Genomic DNA, 27,383 nt, shown 5'->3' with positions numbered 1-27,383 from the left:
TGAATCAGAATCAACTCAACCCCAAAGGATTTGTTTTGTTTTTTGGCAGGGTGGGGGGCTCTTAGGAGATACATGCTGAAGTATTCAGGGATAAGCAGTTACGATGCCTGCAACTTTTAATGGTTCAGAAAAAAAAAAGACATACGTGCATGCATAAAAAGAGAGAGACAGACACACAGATAAAGCGAATGTTATAAAACATAAACTGGTGAATTTAAATTAGTGGGTTCACTGTATTCTTTAAGCCTTTTCTGTAGGTTTGAAAATTTTTATAATACAATAGGTGGGCTGGGGATTTAAGTTCACTCCATAAGAAGCTGGCTACACTGGCTGCCTTTAGGCAACTGGGTGACTGAGGGACAGGAACAGGAGGGAAACTTCTCACTGTAGTATATACCTTTCTAGGAGACATGGTGGCTCAGTGGTTAAGGGCTCGGGTGCCAATGGAAAGGTCAGCAGTTCGAGCCCACCAGTCTCTCCGTGAGAAAAAGACCTGATGACCTGCTTCTGTAGAGATTAGAACCTATGAAACTCTATGGGGCAGTTCTACTCTGTCACAGAGGGTCACTATGAGTCAGAATTGACTCAGTGGCACCCAACAACCACATATACCTTTCTGTTCCGTTTGAATTTTGAACCAAGTAAATGTATTAACTATACCAAAGACAAATAAAATTTACACTTAAAAACTTAGTCCTCTGTAACATTAACCCTTTATAGTGTCAATACTTGCTAAATTAAGTATCCCCAGACAAACACTGAAGACCTCTGATAATAATATTCTATAAAGTTCCATATTTTATCATGTGCTATAAAGACATTTATACAGAAAATGTTACACAGAAATTATAATGTAAAAAGGTCTCTATAACTGTTTCTGGATGTCCTGAGGGTTTGAATGTTAGATGACACCGAAACCCCATTCTTCCAACTCATGGTGCAGCCAAGGCTGTGGCTTCCTTACTCCAATATATCTGAGGTTTCACTTGTTCCTGAGAACCTATAGCAGAAACACACTTGAAATAATGCAACTGACCTAATTCCCAATACTTTCTGGCATTACTAGTTACATAAAATGACTCTGGGACTGTCACCATAGGCTTCTTGTTACCTTTGAATAACCAAAACTTTTGGGAGTCATGGAGGGAGGGGCAAGGTTCCTCTCCCCCCATTAAAGCATTATTACTGTATAGCAAAAAAAGGAAATCACCATGCTCACTGATTACGTACAATTATAATTAACAAAAATAAAGCAGATCAATACAAACTGATATAAAATGATCCCCAATTTATATAATAAAGTGACAGTGTCTGTGGTGTACTGCAGAGATAAGTATAAATATATAATAAGGAGCCCTGGTGGCACAGGTGCCTACATTTTGGTTAGCAGCTGAGCTCTTAACCGCCAGGGTGATACAAATCAAAACCACAATGAGATACCACTTCACCCCTAACAGAGCAGCCAAGATAAAAAAAAAAAAGGAAAACAACAGATGTCGGCAAGGATGTAGAGAAACTGAAACCCTCTCTCCACTGCTCGTGGGAATGTAAAATGGTGCAGCCACTGTAGAAAACAGCTTGGCCGTTTTTCAAAAAGTTAAAGATAGAATTGCCATATGATCCAGCAACACTAATTCTAGGTCTACATTCAAAAGAACTGAAATCAAGAACATACACAGAAACTCGTACACCAATACTCACCGCAGCATTATTCACATAGCCAAAAGGTGGAAACAACCTAAGTGGTCCTTCGACGGATTAATGGTTAAATAAACGTGGCCTAGTGGTTAAAAGCTATGGCTGGTAAGCAAAGGGTCAGCAGTTTGAATCCACTAGTGGCTCCTTGGAAACTGTATGGGGCGGTTCTACTCTGCCCTATAGGGTTGCTATGAGTTGGAACCAAATTTTTTTGTGTGTTTGTTTGGTTTTATACATACAATGAAATAGTACTCAGTCATAGAAAGAAATGAAGTCCTAACGCACGCTATAACATGATCAACCTTGAAAACATTGTGCTGAGTAAAATAAGGCAGTCACAAAAGGACAAATATTGTGTGATCCCACTTAAATGATATATCTAAAATAGGTAGGTGTATAGAGGCCCAAGTTTATAAGCGGTGGGAGGGAGGAGGAAAAGAGACCTTCTTTAGGGACATTGAGTTTTGGTAAATGGTGGTGGAATAATTTTGAAAGAGATAGTGGCAATGGTTGCATAACATGATGAATGTAATTAATGCCAGTAAACTGTATATGTAAAAAAGGTTGAACTGGCAAATGTTTTGTCACATACATTTTTATCATAAGGAAGATATACCAATGGCCAAGAAGCACAGCACGTGAAAAGATGTCCCACATTATTAGTTGTCATGGTAATGCAAATCAAAACCACAATGAGATACCACTTCCTACCCACTAGGATGGCTATAATCAAAACAGCAGACAGTTACAAGTGTTGGGAAGAATATTAAGAAATTGGAACCTTATATGCTCCTGATCGGAATGTAAAATGGCACAGCTGCCTTGGAAAACCGTTTGGCAGTTCCTCAAAAAGTTAAACAGAATGAACACATAACCCAGCAATTCCACTTCTAGGTATAAACCTGAGAGAAATGTCCACAAAAAAACCTGTACCTTAATGTTCACAGAATTATTCAAAATAGGTAAAGGGTGAAAACAACCTGAATGTTCACCATCAAACCAAAACCAAACCCACTGCCACTGAGTCCATTTCAACTTATAGTGACCTACAGGACAGAGCAGAACCGCCCCATAGGGTTTCCAAGGCTGTAATGGGAAGCAGGCTGCCACATCTTTCTCCTGCCGAGCTGCTGCTGGGTTCAAACTGACAACCTTTTGGTTGGCAGCTAAGCACTTAACCACTATGCCACCAGGGCTCCATGTTCATATCCAACCAACAGATAACAAAAGGTGGTATATCCACACAATGGAGTATTATTTAGCCACTAAAATGGAATGAAGTTCTGATATATACTACTATATGAATGAACCCTGAAAACATTACACTAAGTGAAAGAAACCAGTCTCAAGAGACCACATGCTATATATTTACATAAAATATTAATGCTAATTAGTAGGTTTTTTTTTTTTTTTCTTTTTATGGCTTAGCAATTCTGAACCTACTTTCTGTGTATTTTAGGATTGAGCAAGTAAGTAAATTGTGGAACTGGATTTCTCAATGTTAAACAAGAGAGTTACAAATATGGAAAGAGGGAGACCTGAATAAACCCTGCTGGTGCCAGATTAAAACTGGAAGTATCAATATGAACTCATGTTTTCCATACAGATTGACAGATATAGATGTTAGAAGGAGCCCTGGTGGTGCAATGGTGAAGCTAATAAAAAGGTTGGTGGTTCGAACTCACTAGTTGCTCCGTGGGAGAAAAGACCTGGTGATCTGCTCCCATAAAAATTAAAGCCTAGGAAATTCTATGGGGCAGTTCTACTCTGTCCTATGGGGTTGCTATGAGTCAGAATAGACTCGACAGCACACAACACCACAGATGTTGAGTATATATAAGCATATATACTTCTGAGCATTGTCAGCAGTGAGGATCTCAGTAGCCATGAGCATACAACAGTGCTCAGACTGTGGTTTCTAAATACTGTTGTCCATGAGAAGGAAGCAAGGCTCTTTAAAGAAACGGTTGATTCTGGAGCAGGGGCAGGTAAAATAAAAGAGGAAGAGGAAACATCTTGTTTTGCAAGAAATTAACGAAAGTGCTCAAGGTATGATGGAAACATGTCAGAAATCCCAGCAGTCAATTTGGAAAGACACCCACTGGCCAAATCTGGGTCAATTTGAGCATTAAAAAAAAAAAAGATAGTAGCACTTTAAAACTCATTAAACAAAATAAGAATCTATGAGTCCATACTGATACAAACAAACAAACAAACAGAGGGAGAAGAAAAAGCTCTTCCTTAGAGTAGAATACCAACAATAAATGCAGACTAGATGATGGAATTAGGACATTTCCGCTTGACAATCATGATAGTAATAACTGATTCAGTCAGGAATTACCAATGGAAGTTTAAACCATTATATGCAAATCTGATGAGAAAACTGGATATTTACATAGTCTCAAAGTATCTCCCATAAGATACTTATAAATGACAAAAGGAGAAAGAATAACTTCATAGTGGAGAGCAACCTAGCAGAGACTATCTTAAGCAAGCGATCAAAATTAACATCATGGCAATGGAACAAACCTACACGTGAGCACTGAGAGGACACATGACTTCAGTGGCAATTCTGCCAAAAATTTATAACCTGAATCTAATTATGAGGATACATCAGACCAACCCAAATTGAGGGGGCATTCTACAAAAATAATTGGTTTGTACTTCCCAAAAATCTCAAGGTCATAAAAGAAAACAGAGAAGAATGGTGCCAGGTTTAAAGAATACAAAGGAGACACGACAACAAAACAGGATCCCGGACCATAAAAACAAAACATAATTTTTTTTCTCTTTTGCTGTAACGGACATTATCAGGAGAACTGACTAAACCTGAATAAGGTCTGTAGATTAGATGATAGCATTGTAATATGCTGATTTGATTACTGTACTGTGGTAACGTATAGGACTGTCCTTGTTTTTAGGAAATAAGCACTGAAGTCCGAAGTATTTAGTGGTCAAGAGGTATCATGCCTGCAATTTACTCTCGCAAATTGTGTGCGAGTGAGTGAGTGAGAGAGAATACACATGACAAAGAGAAGGCAAAACAAATGGGGGTGGGGGGAATCTCAGTGAAGAGTATATGGAAATTCTTTGGACTATTCTTGCAACTCTAACTTTTCTATCAGTCTGACATTTCAAAAAAAAAAAAAAAAGAAACCTTTGATACCAACAGTAATACATTGAACATCATTGCTCATAAATAATCTTTGCTTGTTTGCTTAGGAGTGGAATTATTAAGTCAAAAGTATAGACTTCTTAAAAGATGGATATATATATGGTACAGACAAGTTTCCAAGTATTTCTAAATGTGAAGGAGAAAGGCAGTGGAAATGGAAGAGGGTAGACCATGGGCATGGAAATGGGGATGTGGCATGGGTCCCCAGAAATGGAGAAGAAGAAGAGCTGTAGTTATGGAATGTGCCCAGAATGAGTGGGGCCTGAGGGCTAGAAGAGCCCAAGGACCATCAGACGGAGGTGAGTGACTGAAGCTGTTAACCATCTGGTGCTTGTCAGGAAAATAATCTTTCTGTTGTTTTACTGATTGCCCACAGCACAAAGCACGGTGAGAGTAGGTTCATGTGCCTGGTCAAATGACAGAGGCCCTGGATCCCTTCCTCTGTATCCCCATCTGCTGTAGGCCAGCTACCCACCGTTGAGTCACAGTGAGTCCCTGGGCCCCTCTGGTTGGCACCCAAGAAGCAGCCATGACCTCTCCACCCAGTTTATAGTCACACGACTAGTGGCTTGCTATATGATGTAAGTGAATAATCTAAAATAAGCTTTCATTTTAAATGCCCACAATACATTTCATCAAGTATATATATTAACATTGGTTCTAATTATTTGCTATTTTCCAGAGATTGTGCTTAGTATTATATGTTGATTATCTCATTTAATCCTCCCAATGACTCCACGAGATAAGTAGTATTATTATCCCCATTTCACCGAAAAGAAAAATTAAGCCTAGAAAGGTAAGTTAGCTTGCTCAATGCCATAAAGCTTAGACTTAAACTCAACAGTCTGATTCCAGAATCTTCACTTTAAACCATTATGTTATGCTAGATTAAAAAAAAAGAAAAAGAAAAAAGGCAATCACAAATAGAAATTTTTAAATAAAAAAATGGGGAATTTATGATGAAAATTATATTCCATTAAACGCACATTCCATTCTTCCTTTCTGTAATCATCCAAATATTTATTTGATAAAGGGAACATTACCTGACAGAAGAACTGTTGCTGGGTTCCTGCTCCAGGTGTGTTACTGAAGGTGCTGGTAGATTTGGAAGAACAAACTGGAAGACGATGAGATACACTGGCCGGTGCTGGAGTCCTGTTTGGCTGGGTTAACTGATCTCCGGTAAAGTTTGATCCTGATGCACCAGACTGAACTGCAGAGCCAACATTGGGATGGACAGTGCTGGATGAGCTGACAACAGGGAACCGACTAGGTCCTGCCATGCTCGTCACTGAGGGCATGGTGGTGAAGCCAGGTCTTCCTTGGGAGACACTGCTCTGCCCCGGCGACAGGTGTAATACAGTTGGTGATGCCTGCTGCAAGGGCATCTGTCCACCAACTATCTGAGGAGAAGCATGATTGACTATCACTGGGCTTCCAGACGCGGCAAACGTCTGTCCAGACACTAACTGGACGGCGGGATTCTGGTTGTTAAGCATTTGTCCAGAATATGGTTGGTTGGTCCTGAGCATGTTGGAAGAGTTTCTGTTCAACATGACATGCTCTGAGGCCACTTGGCCAGAAAGGAGCTGAGATGGTTGAGTCTGAAGAAGTTGCCCATTTATGGTCTGGACGTGGTGTACCGAGTTGGAACTGACAGAAAGGCTTGTAGGTATGAGGAACTGACTCTGGGGTGCATGAGGCTGGCCCATGGGAGAATGAATAACGATACTACCCCCAGCACTGCTCACTGCCTGTGAGGTGACTGGTTTTCTTGCGTTCTGTTGATTTACAATGTTCACAGACATGTGTGGACCAACTACTGAGCCCTGGGGTGAGCTTGCAGAAGCAAAAGAGATCCCTTGTTGTACATGGTGCTGCTGTATTCCCAAATTGTTCACATTGTATGTATTTTGCTGACCCATCTGGATAGGCTTTGGCTGGATATTAATTGGGACTTTATTTGAATTTGGTGCAAGACCCCTTTGTATGATGATGTTATGCACAGGTAAAGACGTTTGAAAATTTGTGCTGTTAAATGGAACAGTAACAGGCTGTGCTACCGGACTGGAACTGGAGTTTCCAAACAAGGAATTGCCATTAGGAGTCTGTCTGTGAACCAGCAGCCCTCCACTCACATTTGATGGGGCTTGCTGCCCACTGCCCTTTAATATGATTTGAGATCCATCTAGGTTATTAATAGTCATCATGGAAGGCTGATTACCAAATGACCCAATTAACTGTATTTGACCAGAACCACTAATCTGACTGCTATTAGACAAGTGCTGGCTGGGAACACTGATGCCCACGTGTTGCATAAAGCCATGTTGCACACCCACTGTATTGCTTGCAAACGATGCTCCAACAGGCACGTGAGTCACTCCTATAGGTTGCAGCGTCTGACCTGAGTAATTAGAAACATTAGAAGCCTGAGTAAAGGATGCTGATGAAGAAGGATGAAGCTGAGCTTGTGCAAACTGTTGGCTGGAACCTATACTGGCATCCAAATATGCCTCTTCTGCCAATGTCTGTTCAGTGATATTGGCTTCCTGCAAGGATTTCTGAAGAATGTCGAAAGGTTGGTCCTCAGTGAGATCAGGAAGAGGAGAAGACTCAAGTTCATCTTCAAGAAACTGAAGGCTACTTGAAAGTGGCAGTCCATCACTGGGCCCTTCTCCAAGCTGGTTGCTTACACCTTTGAGGGATGACTTAGGATCAGCATTCTAAAAAAAATAAGCAGCATGTTATATGGCATTTTCAACCTTTGAAAAGATTCTTTTTTAAGTAATAGTAATTCTATTTTTGAATATGAATAAAGTGTAACAGTCTGGTTTTCAGATACAGCTCTCCAAACTGCTCACCTTATTCTGATACTTTACGTTCTTAGCAATGATGTTGAACATTATTTTTGTAAATATATGTACTCCTTGATCTGGTAAACTATTTTATAGGGAATAGATAAATAATGTGAACATATTGAGGATTGCTTGGAGTTTAGCTTCACCTTTGAGATACTGGCATGGACTTTTTTTTTCCAAATTGCTTCCTGTCCAAGGGTTGAGTGAGTCTCAGGCCCAGATGTATGTCCAGGAGACAGACTCCTGTGTGTCACATAGGAATGTAAGTGATTTGTGGGAGCTCTGGGTGTCGTTCTGCTAGAGATCCAGAAGATGGCCTAGAACTAGACTAGTCTGAAAGAAGACCCTAGTTCTTTCCCCTTCTCATCCCTCCCAACTAGCTGAGATAAAAACAAGCTTCTGACATAAAGTAAGTGGTTAATTGATTTCTCAGACATAATCGGCTTATAAAGATGTTTTAAAAATCACTTCGGTCTCCTACTCAAATAACAGTCAATTAACATTTATTAAACACCCACTTTTTTTGTGTGTCCAACTAGAGACAACATAGGCATCTGAAGAGAATTAAACACAGTCAATGATAAATATGATACACATTCAACTTTTTAGCAGTCTTTCATGGGACATGTCAAAATTATTAAAGAAAAAGAGTCAACAGCCATTTAAAACTAAGGTAAAGAAAAAAAATTAAAGTATGTAGATCAATCAAGAATGAGTGCTCTGACTTGCAAAGCTGTGGAGATTCTCTGTTCCAGACTAATAAAGTGTTGGGGGCTAGAAGTTGCAAAGAGCTAGACAGGAAAACCAAGACTAGTTAATCTGACACTGACTCAATCGTTGAAATAGCCCTAATGTGGTCTGAGTTAGGTAGACATCATTCTAGGACTTCAGGAAGCATGTGAAAGGAAGTGGGGGAACCAACTGATACCAAGGAGGATAATTTTTTGCACAGAAATATGCAGGTAGTTATGAATATCTGCTGAGTGGCGATATGTAGTTTACTGCTTTTTACAATACACAAATTAACAGAAGACAGGTTTAAACACCCACATTTTTCTGAGCATTTCTAACACTGCTATTATAAGTGACAAGTTCCTAGTAAGTATACATACTGAATGAAGCAGTCAGAAAAGCTTCAATTACTACTCACATGGAAGTGGGAGAGGTGGTAAATAAGAATTATTAATATTGAGGGACAGGCTAGGTATTGGCTTAATGGCATCACATGTAGTTACTTGTTACTCGTTCGGAATGAATTTCAGAAATGAAACTGACTCACACAGCTTACAGGAAACCACTGTTATTACCTTTAAGCCATCTCCTGTATGTAGAGGTGTCCTGGCGTACCTCACACACTCAAATACTTGAAAGAGTTCTGCATTCCCAAGGAATTTCTGAATACTATCTCATTTTATAGGTAAGGAAAATAAAAACCATGATGATGATTATTAACTAACGTTTACTGAGCCCTCTACCAAGTGATTTCCATGGATTAGTCAGTTAATCTTAACCACTCTATGAGGTACTTCTATTATTATCCCGGTTTCATAAATCAGGAAACTGAGTCTTACAGAGCTTTAGTGACATGTCCAGGGTTACACGGCTAGTTAAGTGGCAGAGCGGTCTGACCCCCGACTACAACCAGTGATAGAACAAGGTAGTTGAAAAGATTAAACGAAGACAAGGCTTAAACACAGTCATCTGAATAGTCTCCAGACAGACTCCCCCAGTCGCCAGCTCAGATTTCTGTCTAGATGTTCCTAGAGCTTATGACATGGGTTCCAGAGCCCGGTAAAAAGCAAACAAACCCACTGCGGTCAAGTCAATTCTGATTCATGGCGACCCCGTGTTTCGGAGTAGAACATGCTCCATAGGGTTTTCTTGGCTGTAATTTTAACCGAGGCAGACAGCCAGGCCTTTTTTCTGCAGTACCACTGGGTGGGTTTGAATTACCAATCTCTAGTTTAGTAGTTAGGTGCAAACTGTTTGAGCCACCTAGGGACCTTGAGCCTGGTGGCTGGGTTAAAATCCTATCTCTGCAAATCTGGTTGTGTAATCTTCTCTGTGTTTTAGTTTCCTCACGTATAAAATATGGATAATAACCTACTTCATGGAATTATTTTGAGAATTAAATGAGGTTAATATATGTTAAGGCCTTTGTGCCAAGCATACACTAAATGCTCATTAAGTGTCTGTAATTAATATAATATTTTTTCTGGTTTAAGGTAAAAATGATTAGTAAATTGCTACTATTAGGAGTAATTTCTTTAAGCTTATATAACAAAGTTCAGAGTATTCTGATTGGACTTTCTCAGGTTATAACATTTCTAGTCATTTTAGAAAGAAGGTTGAAAGCGTATAAAAAATGGCAAAGTAAACCTCATATTGTCTTAATCAGCTAAGTTAAAAGTAGAAAATGTTGACATAGGTCAATAGATTTTCCTTCCATGTCAGTTACAAAAGACAAGATAAGGGTTCTTATCATAATACGAAGGCTATTAAAGCCTCAATCCACAAGGCACCAGTGAGGCAGAAATGGGACAGAAATACTTGGTCATGACAGTTTTCAGTACTCACACTAGAGCTGGCGAAAATGGAATTTGAGTTGGCTGCAGAATATCCTGTATTCGTCAAGTCATCGTTGCTCTGCAAAAGTACACATGCAACAAGGTGGTTACTTCAACTGTAAAGAAGAAGCCAAACTTATGTCTGCAATGTTCTCAGTTGACTTACAGATTTATTACTAGGTCCATGAAGAAAATAGTTCAGTGCTTGTGGGTCTCTAGAAAACAAAAACAAGGGGAACATAACAAATAAATATATTAATTATACTTAGGACTCATTCTTACTAAAGAGGAAATGACACATCAGTTTTTGTAAAACCCTCGCCCTAATTTTTCTATTCCAAAACAATTTTATTAGTAGTGTTTTGCTTTGTTTTGTTTTGATGTTGTTCCATGCCCTATGATCGCTCATTTCTGCCTTCCGGGATTTGTTAGAAATCAATCTAATAAACCAAAGAAAAAAACAAGACAAAAAAATCCATCGCAGTCGAGTTGATTCCAACTCATAGCAACTCCATAGGACAGGGTAGAACTGCCCCACAGTTTCCAAACCAAATCAAACCCACTGCTGTCAAGTCAATTCTGATTCATAGCCACCCTATAGGACAGAGGAAAACTGCCCCACAGGGTTTCCAAGGCTGTAAATCTTTATACAAGCAGACTGCCACATCTTTCTCCCATGGAGCGGCTAGTGAGTTAGAACTGCTGACCTTTCAGCTGGCAGCTGGGCACTTAACCACTGTGCCACCAGGACCCCTTAAATTTAATAAACAATTATTAAATCATGCTCCCTATATTAATCTATGTCTCTATTTGTCTCTACTATCTCTATGATGATTACTTGATGTTTATTTTCAAACCCACTGGGTTTTAATGTGCTTATTAGGTTGCTTTAGTACAGCACACCTCAGATATGTGATTTACCCTGAGTTTGGAATGAGCATCTTACCCAATAAGATCAAGGAGACACGAGTCATCATCATCATCCATGACAACTACAAAGAGAAGGAACAGGAAAGTACGGTTCAGCAGAGCCAATTAAAGCCAACAGCATCAACACAATATACTTTTCTAGATAAATAACTGTGTAATTCATGTGAGTTTTTCCACTATTTGCTTATCATTAACACAACTTAAAAAAAAAAATGTTGCAGTCATTCAAGAGATAAACTACTGAATTTAAATTGTTTCTAATGAAAATAAACCCTCAACTTACAAGTCAAAAAAGAATCAAGACCAATCAAAAAGATAGTTGGCGGCAACCTCCTTCACTCACAGATTCCCTAAAGGGGCTATGAACCACGACTGTAACATCATATACAAGAGGGGAAATAAGACTTTTGTTTTAGTAAAGAGCTCATAGCTATAGAAATCTTTTAATTTTGTGACTGGATGTTCCTAAACAGGGTGAGCAATCTGAAGAGTTTTCTTGCCATATTTTGGCTATCTTTAGGAAAAACAGGAAAGCCAGTTCCCCTACATTTTGAGACAAAAGAAGAGGTACCATAATCCCAAGCAGTATTGTCCACGGTCTGTCCCGTAGGTCCTCTGTTCCCTCGCTGCAACAGGACTACTAACTGTTCAATTCCAAATACTCTATATCCCAACACTAGAACCTTCAAAGAAGAAAACCTCAACCAGAAATCCGCCCCGGCTCCGAGCCCTGAGCTCCGGCTCCCCACAGCCATCGACAGCATCACGCTCGTACAGCTCAGTTATCGTGCTTTGGCTGAAACAGGAACAACTAACTGTATAAATTCCAAGAGCGACTTCTCCCCCTTTCTCCTTCCTCCCCCGAGATCCAGTAAACTTACACTAGTGATCCGACACCTGGCAACACTGCTTTGCACCCATTTTGAGCCATGTGTGGAATAATTTACATCACGGAATGCCAGGGCCAAGAGTTCTGGAGCGGTTGGAAAGGTCAGTTGTGAACGGCAGTGGGACGGAGGAATGAAATCCTGAAGAGATGCCCAGAAGAGGGACACGCCCGAAGGAGGCAGAAGGGATCGTCTCCACCAAATGTTTTTTCTCTGTTAAAACTGCCATCTCCTCTCCAGTTCCCCTAAACTGCCCATTTTATCAGTCACAAGGCCAAATAAATATAAAATTCACTCCTGCCACATGGAAGGAAGCTTGCTTTCCTCAGGAAGAGCCTGGAAGGAGTAAGTACCTCCCGATGTGGGACCTTCCCATTGGTGGGCGAATTAGTTCAGTTGCTGAATGATCTGGGGGATGACAATCCATTTGAGCAGAACCCCAGTGGAGGGCAGAGAGAATGGATGAGGAAGGAGGAAGAATGAGTGGGAAAAACCTGCCAAATGTAACATTCATGGTTAAAACTGAAAAGGGGACAGCTGCCTAAGTGAAATCTGCTTTTCAAGATTCAGACTTGGGAGTTACTCAAGGGCATGCTAACATGACCGTTCTAACTTTTGAAAAGAGAGAAATGGAGCAAGAAGGAAAAACAGGAAGAATAAACTATCGTTGAATAGATACACAGAGATCTGTGTAAAGGTCTTCCCTCAAATCCTGATGATATTTAATATGGTAGAGTCACATTGATGATTCTCACTATTATACCAGGGGCTTGTCTCCCAGACATATCGATGAATGGAATAAACTAGCCAATTCTTAGATATAATTAAGCCTATAACGTGGATGATAATTCTTTACAACATGACCATTTTAATGGAGTTCCACTGTATTCTTGGTAAATTTATTTTTTAATGTGTCCAACAATCTCTGATGCAAACAAATAAAAATGAAGGTGAAAAACAGCCTACACTAAAACAAACAATTTCTAGCTTCCTTCACTACTTTATGTCTCCATCTAGTTCCTCTACTTGATGAGATGCTCTATCGGTTAACAAATAGACTCTAAGAAAAGAAATCAACACCAGCCATTTCACTGAGGTGGCACTGCCACTGGGACTTTCAAGCACAGATAACATTTGCTACCACAAAGTTCAAAGTGACAAGCTACTTCCTGAGTAGCCCAAATAAAAGAACAATTTTATGGTATTTATGGTATTGAATGAATGTAAAAGACATTCTGCATCCTCCCCTACCAAACCAAACAAGCAGGTCAACCCCTTAACTTGAAAGAACACTCCTTGGGGATATCCAGGAGGTATGGATCCATCCTCTTGTCAGTGTTATAAGGAGACCTACCAGACAGGTCTCCTCTAGCCTGGTGGGTAGAATTCTACTAGCCTTTATAATGAGCGGTATGCTCACAATTTTACTTTTTTAAAGGGCCACGCTCTTTTCTGACCTGTACCCTCAGCCAAAATGCAGTCATAATATAGCCCAATTCAAGGCTGACTTTCCCTAGCCAGGATGGCATATCGTCCACCCAAGTAAATTTACCAAGGTAAAACTGTAAATTTTACAAATGACTCAAAAGTGAAGAGTTTCAGTTTCTTTGGAAAGGCTCTCACTTTACTTCTAGACTCCCTAGGGCTCTTTTCTCATTAAAGTAACAACCCTGAAGTCACTAGCAACATCCTGTAGTGACATCCCTGAAGTCACTAGCTGCAGCTGTGGCACCAGGTGAATTTTATAAGACTGTGTGAAAGATTAGTCTCATTCAAAGGGGAAATCCCTGGATCAATGTTTAAAAGCTATTTCTTGACCCAACACACTTGAGCCAGATATATTCCCCTCAGTAATAGCAGCTTACTACAGCAGGGTTTGTCACGGAGGGAAGGGGGCTGTAGCTCTGACCAAATTCTAATAGGCGCCCCAAGAGTTGAGAAATCACTGCTCTGCACACTTTTATGTGTGTCTGTGTGCTTTAGGTGAAAGTTTACAGAGCAAACTAGTTCCTCATTAAACAATTAATACACAGTTATTGACACTGGTTGCCAACCTGTAACATGTTAACACTCTCCCCGTCTTGACCTCGGGTTCCTAACTTCTATTTCCATTCATCCAGTTTTTCTGTCCCTTCCTGCCTTCTTGTCTTTCGTTTTTGGGCTGGTTTGCCCATTTAGTCTCATATACGGTTGAATTATGTGTGTTATTGTTTGTTTTATAGGCCTGTCTAATCTCTTTTTTATTAATTTTTACTGTGCTTTAAGTGAAAGTTTACAAATCAAGTCAGTCTCTCACACAAAAATCCATATACACCTTGCTACACACGCCCAATTACTCTCCCCCAAATGAGACAGCCTGCTCTCTCCCTCCACTCTCTTTTTTCGTGTCCTTTTCGCCAGCTTCTAACCCCCTCCACCCTCTCATCTCCCCTCAAGGCAGGAGATGCCAACATAGTCTCAAACGTCTACCTGATCCAAGAAGCTCATTCCTTACCAGCATCCCTCTCCAACCCATTGTCCAGTCCAATCCATGTCTGAAGAGTTGGCTTCGGGAATGGTTCCTGTCCTGGGGCAATGGAAGGTCTGGGGGCCATGACCACCGGGGTCCTTCCAGTCTCAGTTAGACCATTAAATCTGGTCTTATGAGAATTTGAGGTCTGCATCCCACTGCTCTCCTGCTCCCTCAGGGGTTCTCTGTTGTGTTCCCTGTCAGGGCAGTCATCGGTTGTAGCCGGGCACCATCTAGTTCTTCTGGAGGCCTGTCTAATCTTTGGCTGAAGAGTGAACCTCAGGAATGACTTCAGTACTGAATTAGAAGTGATAACTCAAACCAGTAGAGGAAAGGTGCTAGCCATATGGAAAAAAGGTAGATTTATACCTCACATCTCATGCAAAAATAAATTCCAGATAGATTTAAGAGTTAAATGGGGTGAGTCGGGCAGGAAACAAAACGTTAAAGTACTAGAATGACACATGGGAGAATTTTTTATAAACTTGGCATGAGGAAAGTCTAAGTATGTCACAAAACAGAATCCATAAAAAAGACCGACAAATTCAACTACATGTAATTTTAAAATTCTGCATGATGAAAGCAAAAACACCATAACCAAAGTCAAAGACTAAAATAAAGCCAGGAAACATAACTGGGAAAAATGGTTCCATTTCATATCACAAAGGACTTATCTCCCTAATACATAAAGAGCTCCTATAATTAAGAAAAAAAGAAATCAGCTAACCTGCAGAAAAATCAAAGGGTATGAATAAAAAAAGGAAAGAAAAATAGCTCTTAAACATATAAAAATAATCAACCTCGGTCTTAAACACTAGCAAGTGGCCATCTAAGATGCATCAATGACTCTCAACCCACCTGGATGAAAGGAGAATGAAGAACACCAAGAACACAAGATAATAACGAGCCCAAGAGACAGAAAGGCCCACATGAACCAGAGGCTACATCATCCTGAGACCAGAAGAACTAGATGGTGCCCGGCTACAACTGATGACTGCCCCGACAGGGAACACAATAGAGAAACCCTGAGGGAGCAGGAGAGCAGTGGGATGCAGACCCCAAATTCTCATAAGACCAGACTTAATGGTCTGACTGTGGCTAGAAGCACCCCGGTGGTCATGGCCCCCAGACCTTCTGTTGCCCCAGGACAGGAACCATTCCCGAAGCCAACTCTTCAGACATGGATTGGACTGGACAATGGGTTGGAGAGGGATGCTGGTGAGGAGTGAGCTTCTTGGATCAGGTGGACACTTGAGACTATGTGGGCATCTCCTGCCTTGAGGGGAGATGAGAGGGTGGAGGGGGTTAGAAGGTGGTGAAATGGACACGAAAAGAGAGAGTGGAGGGAGGGAGCGGGCTGTATCATTAGGGGGAGAGTAATTGGGAGTATGTAGCAAGGTGTGTATAAGTTTTTGTGTGAGAGACTGACTTGATTTGTAAACTTTCACTTAAAGGACAATAAAAATTATATATATATATATAAATATCACATTATCTCACCTGTTAGATTGATAAAGATTAAAAAGTTTGATACCCGATGTTTGTGAGTGTGTGAAAGAAGCAGGCAGTTGAATGCTTTGGTAGTAGGAGCTTTAATTGTAGCTGCTTAGAGAGCAATTGCTAATAGCTATAAATTTTATTTTAATCGAACGATTTGATTTAGTGTAAATTTTTTATTAGTGTAAACTGCCTGCTGGTGTGTTAACGTAAGTTCTCAAAGGCTTATGTACAGGAATGCTCTTTGTAGCACAGTTTACAAGAACAATAAAAACAACAATGGAAACAAACAAAAAAATCAACTTCACTTATAATAAGGGAAATATAAATTAAAATTATAATGAGATATTATTTCCTGTCAGGTTACCAAATACTAAAAAGGCCTGATTAACTGCTTTCTGGTCAGGGAGCGGAACCCTGGTGGCACAGTGATTAAGAGCTCGGCTGCTAATCCAAAAGTCGGCAGTTCGAATCCAGCAGCCACTCCTTCGAAATCCTACAGGGCAGTTCTTCTCTGTTCTATAGGGTCGCTATGAGTCGGAATCGACTTGACAGCAATGGGTTTGGGTTTGGTCAGGCAGTGGGGAAACAGGAACTTTTATATACACTGATGGTGAGACTAACTCATATAACCTCTAGAGAGGACAATTTAGCAATATCTCTCAAAATTTTAAATGCACAAATTATTTTACCTAGCAATTCTAGGTAATTCATTTTAAAGTGGCCTAGTGTCTGTTAGTTTGTCATACTGTGGTGGTTTGCATCATGCTGGGAGCTACATCACTGGTATTTAAAATACCAGGAGGATCACCCATAGGTTTCAGCAGAGCTTTCAGACTAAGACAGGCTAGGAAGAACATCTAGTGATCTACTTCCAAAAATTAGCCAATGAAAATCTTATGGATCACAACAGAATATTGTCTGATACAGTGCAGGAAGGTGAGCCCTCTGGGTTGGAAGGCACTCAAATACACAGCGGCCACAACACTGGACTCAAGTATACCAATGATCAAGAAGATGGCGCAGATCAGGCAACATTTCATTCTGTTATACATAAGGTTAACTTGACAGCAACTAACAACAAAGCAGGATCTCAAGAACAATCTATGTCAGTCATCTTAAAATATCTTAAAGACAGTTTGATTTTTCATTAAGATTACAGAAAGACTCCAAAGACCTCCAAGGCAGAGACGTGAAGGAAGATGATAGACTATTTTTAATTTTTTTTTCATATAGGGGAAAAAAGTCCTTATAACAAGAAACATACTGGTTTCAGGAACAGAGATTTTAGGAAACCTAGCTAAGAAAGCCAATTCTGTCAATTTAGATATTCTAATAACAGAAGAAAACTAAGTTTGACCTTTGAGAGTCATAAAACAGGACTTCATACATTTCACAAATTGAAATTTGGCATGTGACTGTTTTCACACGTTTTACTTTCTTCCCTTACCTGCTTCTCTGTTCTTTTTCTTCTTCCAAAAATACAGCCTAGTGAAGATGGTGACTAATAAGCTGAAATCTTGAAAGCCCACCAAGACCCAATACAACAGATACATGTTTATGTGTGCTGCATATATTTTCAAAGATAAAATAAAGCACATGGGGGCACAGTTATGGATACTTCCTGGACACAACCAAACACCTCACAGCATTGGTCTACTAGACTTAAGGGCTTAGGACCATAGTCTCGTGGGGCAACTCTGTCAACAGGCACAATACAGACCATAAAGGCAATGCCCTACATCCTAGTTTGGTGAGTAGCGTCTGGAGCCTTAAAAGCTTTTGAGCAGCCATCTAAGATACAACTATTGGTCTCTACTCATCTGGTGCAAAAGAGAAAGAAGGAAACCAAAGACTCAAAGAAGAAACTAGTCTACAGAACCAATAGTCTATATGAACAATGACATCGCTTACCTTGAGATAGGAAGAACTATATGATACCTGGCTACCACTACCAACAGTTCTAACCAAAGACTCAATAGATGGCCCCAAAAGAATGGGAGAAAAATGTAGAACAAAACCCAAATTCTAAAAAAAGCCCCAACTTTCTGGAGCTGTAGAGACTAGGTGAATCCCTGAGACTATCACCGTGAGATACTCTTTCAGCTTGGAACCCAAACCACTCCCAGAGGTCACCTTTCAGCCAAATGACAGATTAGCCCACAAAATAAATAATACCACCCATGACTACTGTGCACCTCAAAATAATTATCTAAATGAAACCAAATGGTAAACATTTACCCTAGACCAAAGATGAGAAGGCAAGGGAGAACAGGGAAGATAGATTAATGGAAAGAGAACAACCAGAATGGAAATAATGAGAATGCTGATATACTGTGCAAAACGTAACCAATGTCACTGAACAATATGTATAGAAATTTTTAAATGAGAACCTAGTTTCCTGTGTAAACTTTCACCAAAAAAATACAATATTAAAAGAGTCAATACAACAGGCTATCTTACCAAAGCATGAAAAATTATTCAAAATTGCTTTATTTGTATTAATTTGGTATAGCATCAGTACATGCCATAATTTTGCAATCTCTTACAAAAAAATTTACCTCTAAAAAGTGCTGGAGTTAGCAGAGGGACCACTGAGGAACCGTATTCAGGCAGTCATGAACTATAGAATGGTTGCAGTCTCCAGAATCATGGTTCGTCCGTCTGGGAAGATGAGCTGTAGTTGCTTTTATTTTTACCCACATATTTCCCATTTCCAGGGTTCTTCATTCCTTTGGAGTTGCGCTGGTGGTGCAGTGGTTAAGCACTCAGCTGCTAACCAAAAGGTCAACAGTTGGAACCTACCAGCCACTCCTTGGAAACCCTACTCTGTCCTTTAGAGTTGTTATGAGACAGAATCAGCTCAATGACTATATATGTGTATATATACATACATACACATATATATATATATTTCCATTTCTTCAAGTAGATCTGGATTTCCATCTGGTATCATTCTCCTTCTTCCTGAAGGATTTTCTTTAATATTTCTTGCAGTGGAGGTCTGATGGTGATGAATTCTTTCAGCTATTGTATATCTGAAAAAAGTATTGATTTTGCCTTCACTTTTGAAACATATTTTTGCTGGGCATGTCATTCTAGATTAACCTTTTTTTAAATTCTCTTTCAGTGCTTTAAAGATATTGCTACATGGTTTCTTGCTTGCATTATTTCCAGTGAGAAGTCTGCTGTCATTCTTATCTTTGTTCCTCTGTCCATAATATCTTTTCTTCCTCTGGCTGTTCAAAAGATTTTTCTCTTCACCACTGATTTTAAGCAATTTTATTATGATATGCCTTGGGGTAGTTTTCTTTATGCATCTTATGCTTGGGGTTCATTAAGCTTCTAGATCTGGAGGTTTATACCAAAACCAAACTGGTTGCCATTAAGTCGATTCTGACTTATGGTGACCCCATGTGTTACAGAGCAGAACTGTCCCACAGGGTTTTCTTGGCTGTAATCTTTACAGAAGTAGATTGCCAGGCCTTTCTTTCAAGGTACCACTGGGTAGATCTGAACTGCCAACCTTTAGGTTAGCAGATGAGTGCAAACCATTTGCACCACCTAGGGACCTCTGCAGGTTTACAGTTTTCCTCAAATTTAGAATATTTTCAGCCACTACTTCTTCAAATATTTTCCTGTCTCCCCTTCTCCTTCAGGGACTCCAATTAAACGTACATGATTTAAAAAAAAAACCAAACCCAGTGCCGTTGAGTCGATTCTGATTCATAGCGACCCTATAGGACAGAGTAGAACTGCCCCATAGAGTTTCCAAGGAGCGCCTGGCGGATATGAACCGCTGAACCTTTGGTTAGCAGCCACAGCACTTAACCACTACGCTACCGGAGTTTCCACATATTAGGCTGCCTAAAATTGTCCTATAGCTCACTGACACTATTTTTTTCAGTCCTTTTATCTATCTGGGTTTCATTTAGGAAAACTTCTACTGCTATATCTTTAAACCCACTAATCTTTTATTCTACAGCGTCCGATCTGCTGTTTTTCTTATCCAGTGCATCTTTCAGACATTGTAGTTTTCTTCTCTTTTATAGCTTTCATGTCTCTAGTACACTCAATCTTTTGAACTTATGCAAAATGGTGATAAGTTTTTAATCTTTCTATTTATTGCTTTTTTTCCTCCTCATTATGGGTGATATATTCCTGCTTCTTTGTATGCCTGGTAATTTTTTTACTGGATGCCAAACCAAACCCAGTGCCATCGAGTCGATTTCAACTCATAGCGACCCTATAGGACAGAGTAGAACTGCCCCACAGAGTTTCCAAGGAGCGCCTGGCAGATACGAACTGCCAACCCTTTGGTTAGCAGCTGTAGCACTTAACCACTACACCACCAGGGTTTCCTACTGGATACCAGATATTGTTAATTTTATACTATCAAATGATGGATATTTTGTATCCCTATAGTTATTCCTTTCCTGCATTCTTGTCTTGCTTTTGTGCAGGAGTTGCCCATTTGGTCTCGTACATGTGATTGAACTCCTCGCGTGTGTTATTTTTTGCTTTATAGGCCTTCTAATCTTTGAAAAGTAGGCTTTGGGAACAGTTTCAGTACTGAGTTAGCAGTGTCTGGGGGTCACAGTCTCGGGGGTTCCTCCAGTCTCTGTCAGACCAGCAATTCTGGTCTTTTTTTTTGCGAATATGAATTTTGATCTGCGTTTTTCTCCCATTCTGTACGGGACTCTTGTTATCTCTGTCAGAGCGGTTATTGGTGGTAGCAGGGCACCATCTAGTTCTCGTCTCAGGCTGGTGGAGTCTTTGGTTCACGTAGTCCTTTAGTTCTTAGGGCTAATATTTTCCTTGTGTCTTTGGTTTTCTTCATTCTCCTTTGCTCTGGACGGGATGAGACAAATAGATGTATCTTAGATGGCCGCTAGCAAGCTTTTAAGGCACCAGATGTTACTCATGGAAGAGGGATGTAGAACATTTTCTTTATGAACTGTTATGTCAATTGATCTAGATGTCCATAAGACTATGGTCCCTAGCACCCAGCCCCAGCTACTCAGTCCCTCAAAGTATTTGGATGTGCCTAGGGAACTTCTATACTTTTGCTTTGGTCCTATAGATATTTCTGAGGTTTGTCTAGGATACAATTAAGTTCCTTGAAAACCGATCCTTTTGAGTGTTGCTTTTAAGCTTTGTTAACCTACAGTGAGGCAATACCTTTCTGAGTACTTTACTCAGTGTCCCATGAATTACAAGAATTTTTGTACTCTTGCAGGTGGGAACAAACTATTCTCTGCCCTGTGTGACCTCCAAGTATATTGTTTCCCCTAATCCTTTTGCGTGGTTCTTTCTCAGGACTTGGGTAGTTTCCTCACATATGTGCTTATCAGTTATCAGCTGAAGACTTGAGGGGGACCCTCTGCAAATCTCCAGAGTCTTCTGTCTGTGTAGCTCTCTCCTCTCTGGTACTCTGCTCTGTGAACTTTAGCTGCCTGCACCTCTCACCTCCAGCTACATCAGCTCAACTCCAGATTACCAGACTCTATCTGGGCTCCTCTTTGAGGGATGGCCTAGAAACTTCCTCTAGACAGTAAGCCGGGGCAATTGCAGGGTTCATCTCATTTGATTTTCCTCTCTCATGAGTCACTGTCCTGTGCTGCCTAGAAAAGTTTCATTTTGTCTAATTTTTAAATTTTTTTAGGCGAGAAGGTATATCCAGTCCCTGTTACTCCATCTTGGCCCTGTAGTCACTTTTAAGGATTTGAAAAAAAGCACTTTTAAGAGGCAAGAACAGTTTGTGCAGCTTCATCAGTGCAAATTATAGGTTCAGAGTGTTCTGAACATTGCAGATCACTGGACAAAAAATTAGGTTAGTGGTTTAGGAAGATCTTTTTTTTTCTCCTCTTCCTCATGAGGTTCAATAAGTGCCTTAACAGAGCCCACACTAAACACGATTCCTAAATGGGTAGGTTGACCTACAGATTTTCTAGGCTAGTCTCAAATCTAAAACAGCATCTCTTCTGTTGTCTCCATAAATCATTAAAGAAATGTTCTGGAAATTCAAACATTTTGTCTTATCATCTTTGTCAGATGATATGTTCTACTTTTTCAAAGGAATGGTCATTAGGGCCAAGGTAAAGATTGGTGGTGGTCTATTATGGCTCCTAGAGGTTCTTGCCAGTTGAAATGAACATTTCTCTGAGAGGTGGGTTTATCATTCAATGTGGTCAGCACTTTTTTTAGCCTGGCTGCTGCTGGAAAAACTATGGAAAGTAACAAGTCAGAACCTGTTCCCTCCGCACCCCTGTTAAGTGGTTTGGGGCTTTGGTCCTATTCCCTGGGACAAACTGCCCTGCTATAGAATGGGGCTGAAACTCTGAACCCAGAAACACAGCAACTGAGTGAAAATATTTTCCAAATTATCTTAAGGAACATAAAATAATAGAAAATTATATTTTTATGATCCTATTTGTTTCATAAAGAAGACATCTTTTAATTTACATCATCTATACTATTTATGGGAAATCCTGGTAGCACAATGGTTAAAAGCTACGGCTGCTAACCAAAAGGTCAGCAGTTTGAATTCACCAGGCGCCCCTTGGAAACTCTATGGGGCAGCTCTACTCTGTCCTATAGGGTCACTATGAGTCGGAATTGACTCGACGGCAACAGGTGTGTGTGTGTATACTATTTTTGGAGCCCTGGTGGTGCAGTGGTTAAGTGCTTGGCTGCTAATCGAAAAGTTGGCAGTTCAAAGTCACCAGCCGCTCCATGGGAGAAAAGACCTGGTGACCTGCTCCTATAAAGATTACAGCTTAGGAAACCCCATGGGACACATCTACTCTGTCCCATAGGGTAACTAAAAGTCAGAGTCAACTTGAGGGCACACAATAACAACAACATACTATTTATCAGCAAACCACTAAACACTGGTTAAGTGGGTGGATGGAGGGAGAGAAGGAAGGGAGGGGAAAGAGAAAGGAAGAGAAGGGAGAAGGAGGATAGATATTTAAATTGTATAGTTTTCTTCCATGCTTCCTTTTGTTTTCTATCCTGAGGGATAGTTTCAACCAAAACCAAACCCAGTGCCATCGAGTCGATTCCGACTCACAGCGACCCTATAGGACAGAGTAGAACTGCCCCGTAGAGTTTCCAAGGAGCGCCTGGCAGATTCAAACTGCCGACCCTTGCGTTAGCAGCTATAGCACTTAACCACTATGCTACCAGGGTTTCCGAGGGGTAGTTTAGGGAATGGAAAAGGCTGCTTTTCTAATTCCAATCTTTAATAAAGCTCTTAGTAGGTGAAAAGGATATTCATTATTCATTCTACAAACATTTAGCAACAAAAAAGAGGAAGACACTTAACGAGATAGACTGACACAGTGGCTGCAACGATGGGCTCAAACACAGCAATGATTGTGAGGACTGGACAATGTTTTGTTCTTTTGTACTTAGGGTCTCTCTGAGTCGAAACTGACTCAACAGGACCTAACAACAACGATGTGCCAGGGAATTGGGAATATGCCAAAGGGACTGGGAATATCAAATGAGTATGACATAAAATGCAATAAATGAAAAGTAAAGGCCCCTTAATATTTTTAAAATATTTCTAAAAGCAAGGTTAGAAAGTGAACTATTGTGTTACTATATGTAAGCAAATAATTTTCCAGTGAGAGTCAGATCATAAAGTCACATCATAAAATACCCACTTACCCAGGGCAAGTAACTGTGTCAATTAGGACTAAAGTATTCTCATCTTATTCCTTTTACTATATTGCAATAGTTATGAATGTTAAATTTTGTAATTGCAAGACTGCGTAATTTCTACTTCTGAGGATCTCACTTTCTTTTGGAAGACAGACATACACCCATCCATTACAATGCAATGTGAGAGGTGCTAGAGTTTCCAGCAGAGGTTTTCCCAAGCTTCTTCAGGTGAAGTCACTGAGCTTTTTGTGAAATGACACATTTTGTTAGAAGAAAACCACTTATTTTCACAATTATACTCATTTGCAGTAAAAAAGAAGCTGTCATACTCAAGATTGACTCTGAGTTTTTCAGTTATTATTCATCCAAGGACTTGTTTGTTCGTCACCAGCTAGAGCCTCCAAGCAGCAAGCAGGAGAAGATAGACAAGATTAAGAAAAATATGTAAGAGAAAAATTTAGGAATGAGAAAATTACTCAAAATGGAAAAAGATGATCATTATTTAATGTTGGCAGCATAAAACCTTGGTTCATCTGAAGACTTATGGCTCTTTAAGTCCTACTTGGAATGAGGCGGGGTAGACATAATATATATATTGAACAATTCAATTGGCAAAACAATATGCTGTAACATGGGGGTGACTGACCCCTGAGGAAGTTGGGGGAGAATGTCTGGCAAGGCTTTAGAGTTTGAGACCATGCAAAGGAGAACACCAAATTTGGAAGTCAAAGGGTTTGTTTTAGATACTGATATTGACTAACTCTATAATTTTTGACAAGCTCCAAACTCTCAGGCCCATTTTCCCATCTTTAATGAAGTTTACAGACCAGATCAATGATTATAAACCTTGTTCCCTGGAGGCCTAGGATTCCTCTGAAGTGTCCGGGAGCTGCCCTGGAGGCTGAAAGACTAGGGGTGGAGGTACTCTGACACTCTCGTCTCTCTCCCAACCACACACACACTTCAAGTGAGTGGCTCAATTCTTTTGAAAAGTATTCATTTGGGAGAAAAAAGTTCAAAAACTTTTTTTTTAACTCATTCAGTTCCCAGAAATCAATGGTTTGTCATCTATTGTGAAGGAATGACCATCAAAATGGTGGTCAACCTGGAAATGGAAGTGCCAGGGATCCATGAAAATCAAGATATTCATGACTATTTTGGCAAGCAAGAAAATAGCAATGACTATAGAGCTCAAACCTGGTTAACATACACGCCAACACAGTGATAATAATCTTAAGTTTACTGACTAGAATCATCACCCACACAGATCAGTGTTTCTCAAACTGGGGTCTGAGGAAATAATTTTGGATAGTCCAAGTTCTCAAGTTTGAGAAACATTAACAAATTGCAAAATCTTCCAGAAATATACATGCTGAAAAACTTCAGAGCTGATAAAAATTGTTAAATGTTTGCCAAAGACCTCTCAAAATCTTGATATTCAATGAGTATCTGACAGAAGACCCACGTACAAGCTGTCTGACCGACACAAAGATGGCCCTGGAGAAAACATTTCCAGGCCTCTCTTTCCCATCCTCTTTCAATCTCAACTGCTAATTCTGTGCCAGGCTAAGTAACAGGTTCTAGGCCTAAACAAAGGATGACATCAAAAGAGGCTCAGCCACAACATGGATGAACCTTGAAAGCATGCAGAGTGAAGTACGTCTGACAGAAAAAGACAAATACTGTATGACCCCATTTACATGAAATATCTAGAATAGGCAAATGCATAGCGACCAAAGTTTACTAGTGGCTACTGGGACGGGTGGGAGGGGAAACGGGGAGGTATTGCTTAAGGGGAACAGAGTTTCTGTTTAGGGTGATGAAAATTTTGGAAATGGAGAGTGGTGATGGTTGCATAATGTGATGAGCGTAATTAATGTTGCTGAACTATACATGTAAAAATGGCTTACATGGTAAATGCTTTATTATATATATTTCATCACAATAAAATTAAGAAGAAAAGAGAGAGAGAGAGACTCTGGGTCAAGTCCCAAAACTCTTTAATGAATCTGGATACAGATCTGAGATGGTTTAAGAGACACCAAACTTGGACTAGGGGTGGGAGGGAATGGGAAAGGGAGAGTCTTTGTTTAGGAAGCACTGAGTGTCTGTCTGTGATGATGGGAAACTTGGCAATGGAGACGGTGATAGTTGTACAATATGATTAGTGTACATGTAAAAAATGTGGAATTGGCAAATGTAGTGCTATACATTATTTTCTATAACAATTAAAAAAAAAAAAAAGAAATACCAAACTCAGAAAGTAACAAAGCCCTACAACATCAGAGGATGCTATTAATTGCCCTTACTATCACATTCCAGAGCTAGCAGTGGGAAAGAAAAAAAAAAAAAAAATTTTTTTTTGTTTTGAGCTATGGGTATTAAGGCTCAGTTATAACGACTAAAAGACTGGCTTAAAATTTGAATGTTACTAACAGACTATCACATAAAAATGAACAGTGTAAGGGCAGGAATACTGTAACATTCATCTTCCTATCCCTAGAAAATAGCATATGAGTGGGTATAATAAATACCAAATCAATATCCATAATTTAAATATAGGGGATGGAGGGATGAAAAACTTCTAGAAATAGCGGTGATGGCTGTAAAACATGGTGAATGTAACTAACGCCACTGAATTATGCTTCAAAATGCAGTGAGTTTACGCTAATGAGGGAAGAACAACTCAGAAAAGGAGGATGAGAATGGTTGTACAACCTAAAGAATGTGATCAGTGTCACTGAACTGTACATGCAGAAACTGCTGAGTTGATGTATGTTGTGCTGTGTATATTTTCAACAACAAAATTATACTTAAAAATGGCGTTTTTTGTCATATACCTTTTACTACAATAAAATTTAAAAAATATAGAAAAGCTATATTTTATGTACATAAAAATTAAGTACAAAATCAGAAAGAAACTCATATAATACTCCTTAGAAGCAAGGATGGCGAGACTACGTCTCACATACGTTGGACATGTTATCAGAAGGGATCAGTCCCTGGAGAAGGACATCATACTTGGTAGAGGGTCAGCAAAAAAGAGGAAGACCCTCAACTAGATGGATTGACACAGTGGCTGCAACAATGGGCTCAAGGACAGCAACGACTGTGAGGATGACGCAGAACTGGGCAGTGTTTTGTACTGTTGTAAATAGGGAGGGATGCTAAGAGTTGGAAATGACTTGATGGCACCTCACAACAACAACAACGTAATTCTATTTTAACACTGAAAAAAGAAATTTATTATTTCCTAAAGCCCATCAGCTTCGAAATTATGTAATTCTTGATAAATTATTAATTTTGTTAAAAATTTTGAGATAATAAAATTAGATTTCTATTTTTAAAAGAACCTATATTTTTTAGAGATTCATACTAAAAAGGTATTAATAAAATAATATGACATCTTTGATTTGCTTCAAAATAATATGGAATGAGGGAAAATGAGTTGGCCATGAGGGGGACAGGTATAAGGGTTCGTTAAACCATTCCCCTTATCTTTGTATTTGGCTGAAATTTTCCATAGTAAAAGGTATAAAAAAATAAACTTTTGCAAATAAATGACACTTTAACATTTTTATTAAAAACCTG

The 27,383-nt window shown here is 39.7% G+C and overlaps 1 protein-coding gene across 6 annotated transcripts in view; it reads right to left on the bottom strand.

Annotated features, from left to right (window-relative positions):
• Positions 1-27,383, bottom strand: part of BICRAL (BICRA like chromatin remodeling complex associated protein) — a 99,946-nt gene that overhangs the window by 26,625 nt on the left and 45,938 nt on the right. For 2 of the 6 annotated variants that reach the window (XM_049892293.1, XM_049892283.1), the window contains exons 3-6: positions 11,245-11,290; positions 10,465-10,513; positions 10,309-10,377; positions 5,917-7,596 (exon numbers count right to left, since the gene is read on the bottom strand). In XM_049892293.1, coding sequence (XP_049748250.1) covers positions 5,917-7,596; positions 10,309-10,377; positions 10,465-10,513; positions 11,245-11,285 — 1,839 coding nt within the window. In that variant the 5' untranslated portion in view covers positions 11,286-11,290. The other 4 variants (XM_049892277.1, XM_049892301.1, XM_049892311.1 and 1 more) reach the window with 4 other exon arrangements.

This window comes from Elephas maximus, chromosome 1 (assembly GCF_024166365.1).
Source record: "Elephas maximus indicus isolate mEleMax1 chromosome 1, mEleMax1 primary haplotype, whole genome shotgun sequence".
Classification (NCBI taxonomy): Eukaryota; Metazoa; Chordata; class Mammalia; order Proboscidea; family Elephantidae; genus Elephas; species Elephas maximus.
Note: the sequence above shows the minus strand (reverse complement) of the source record. Positions and strands in the feature narration are given on the sequence as shown.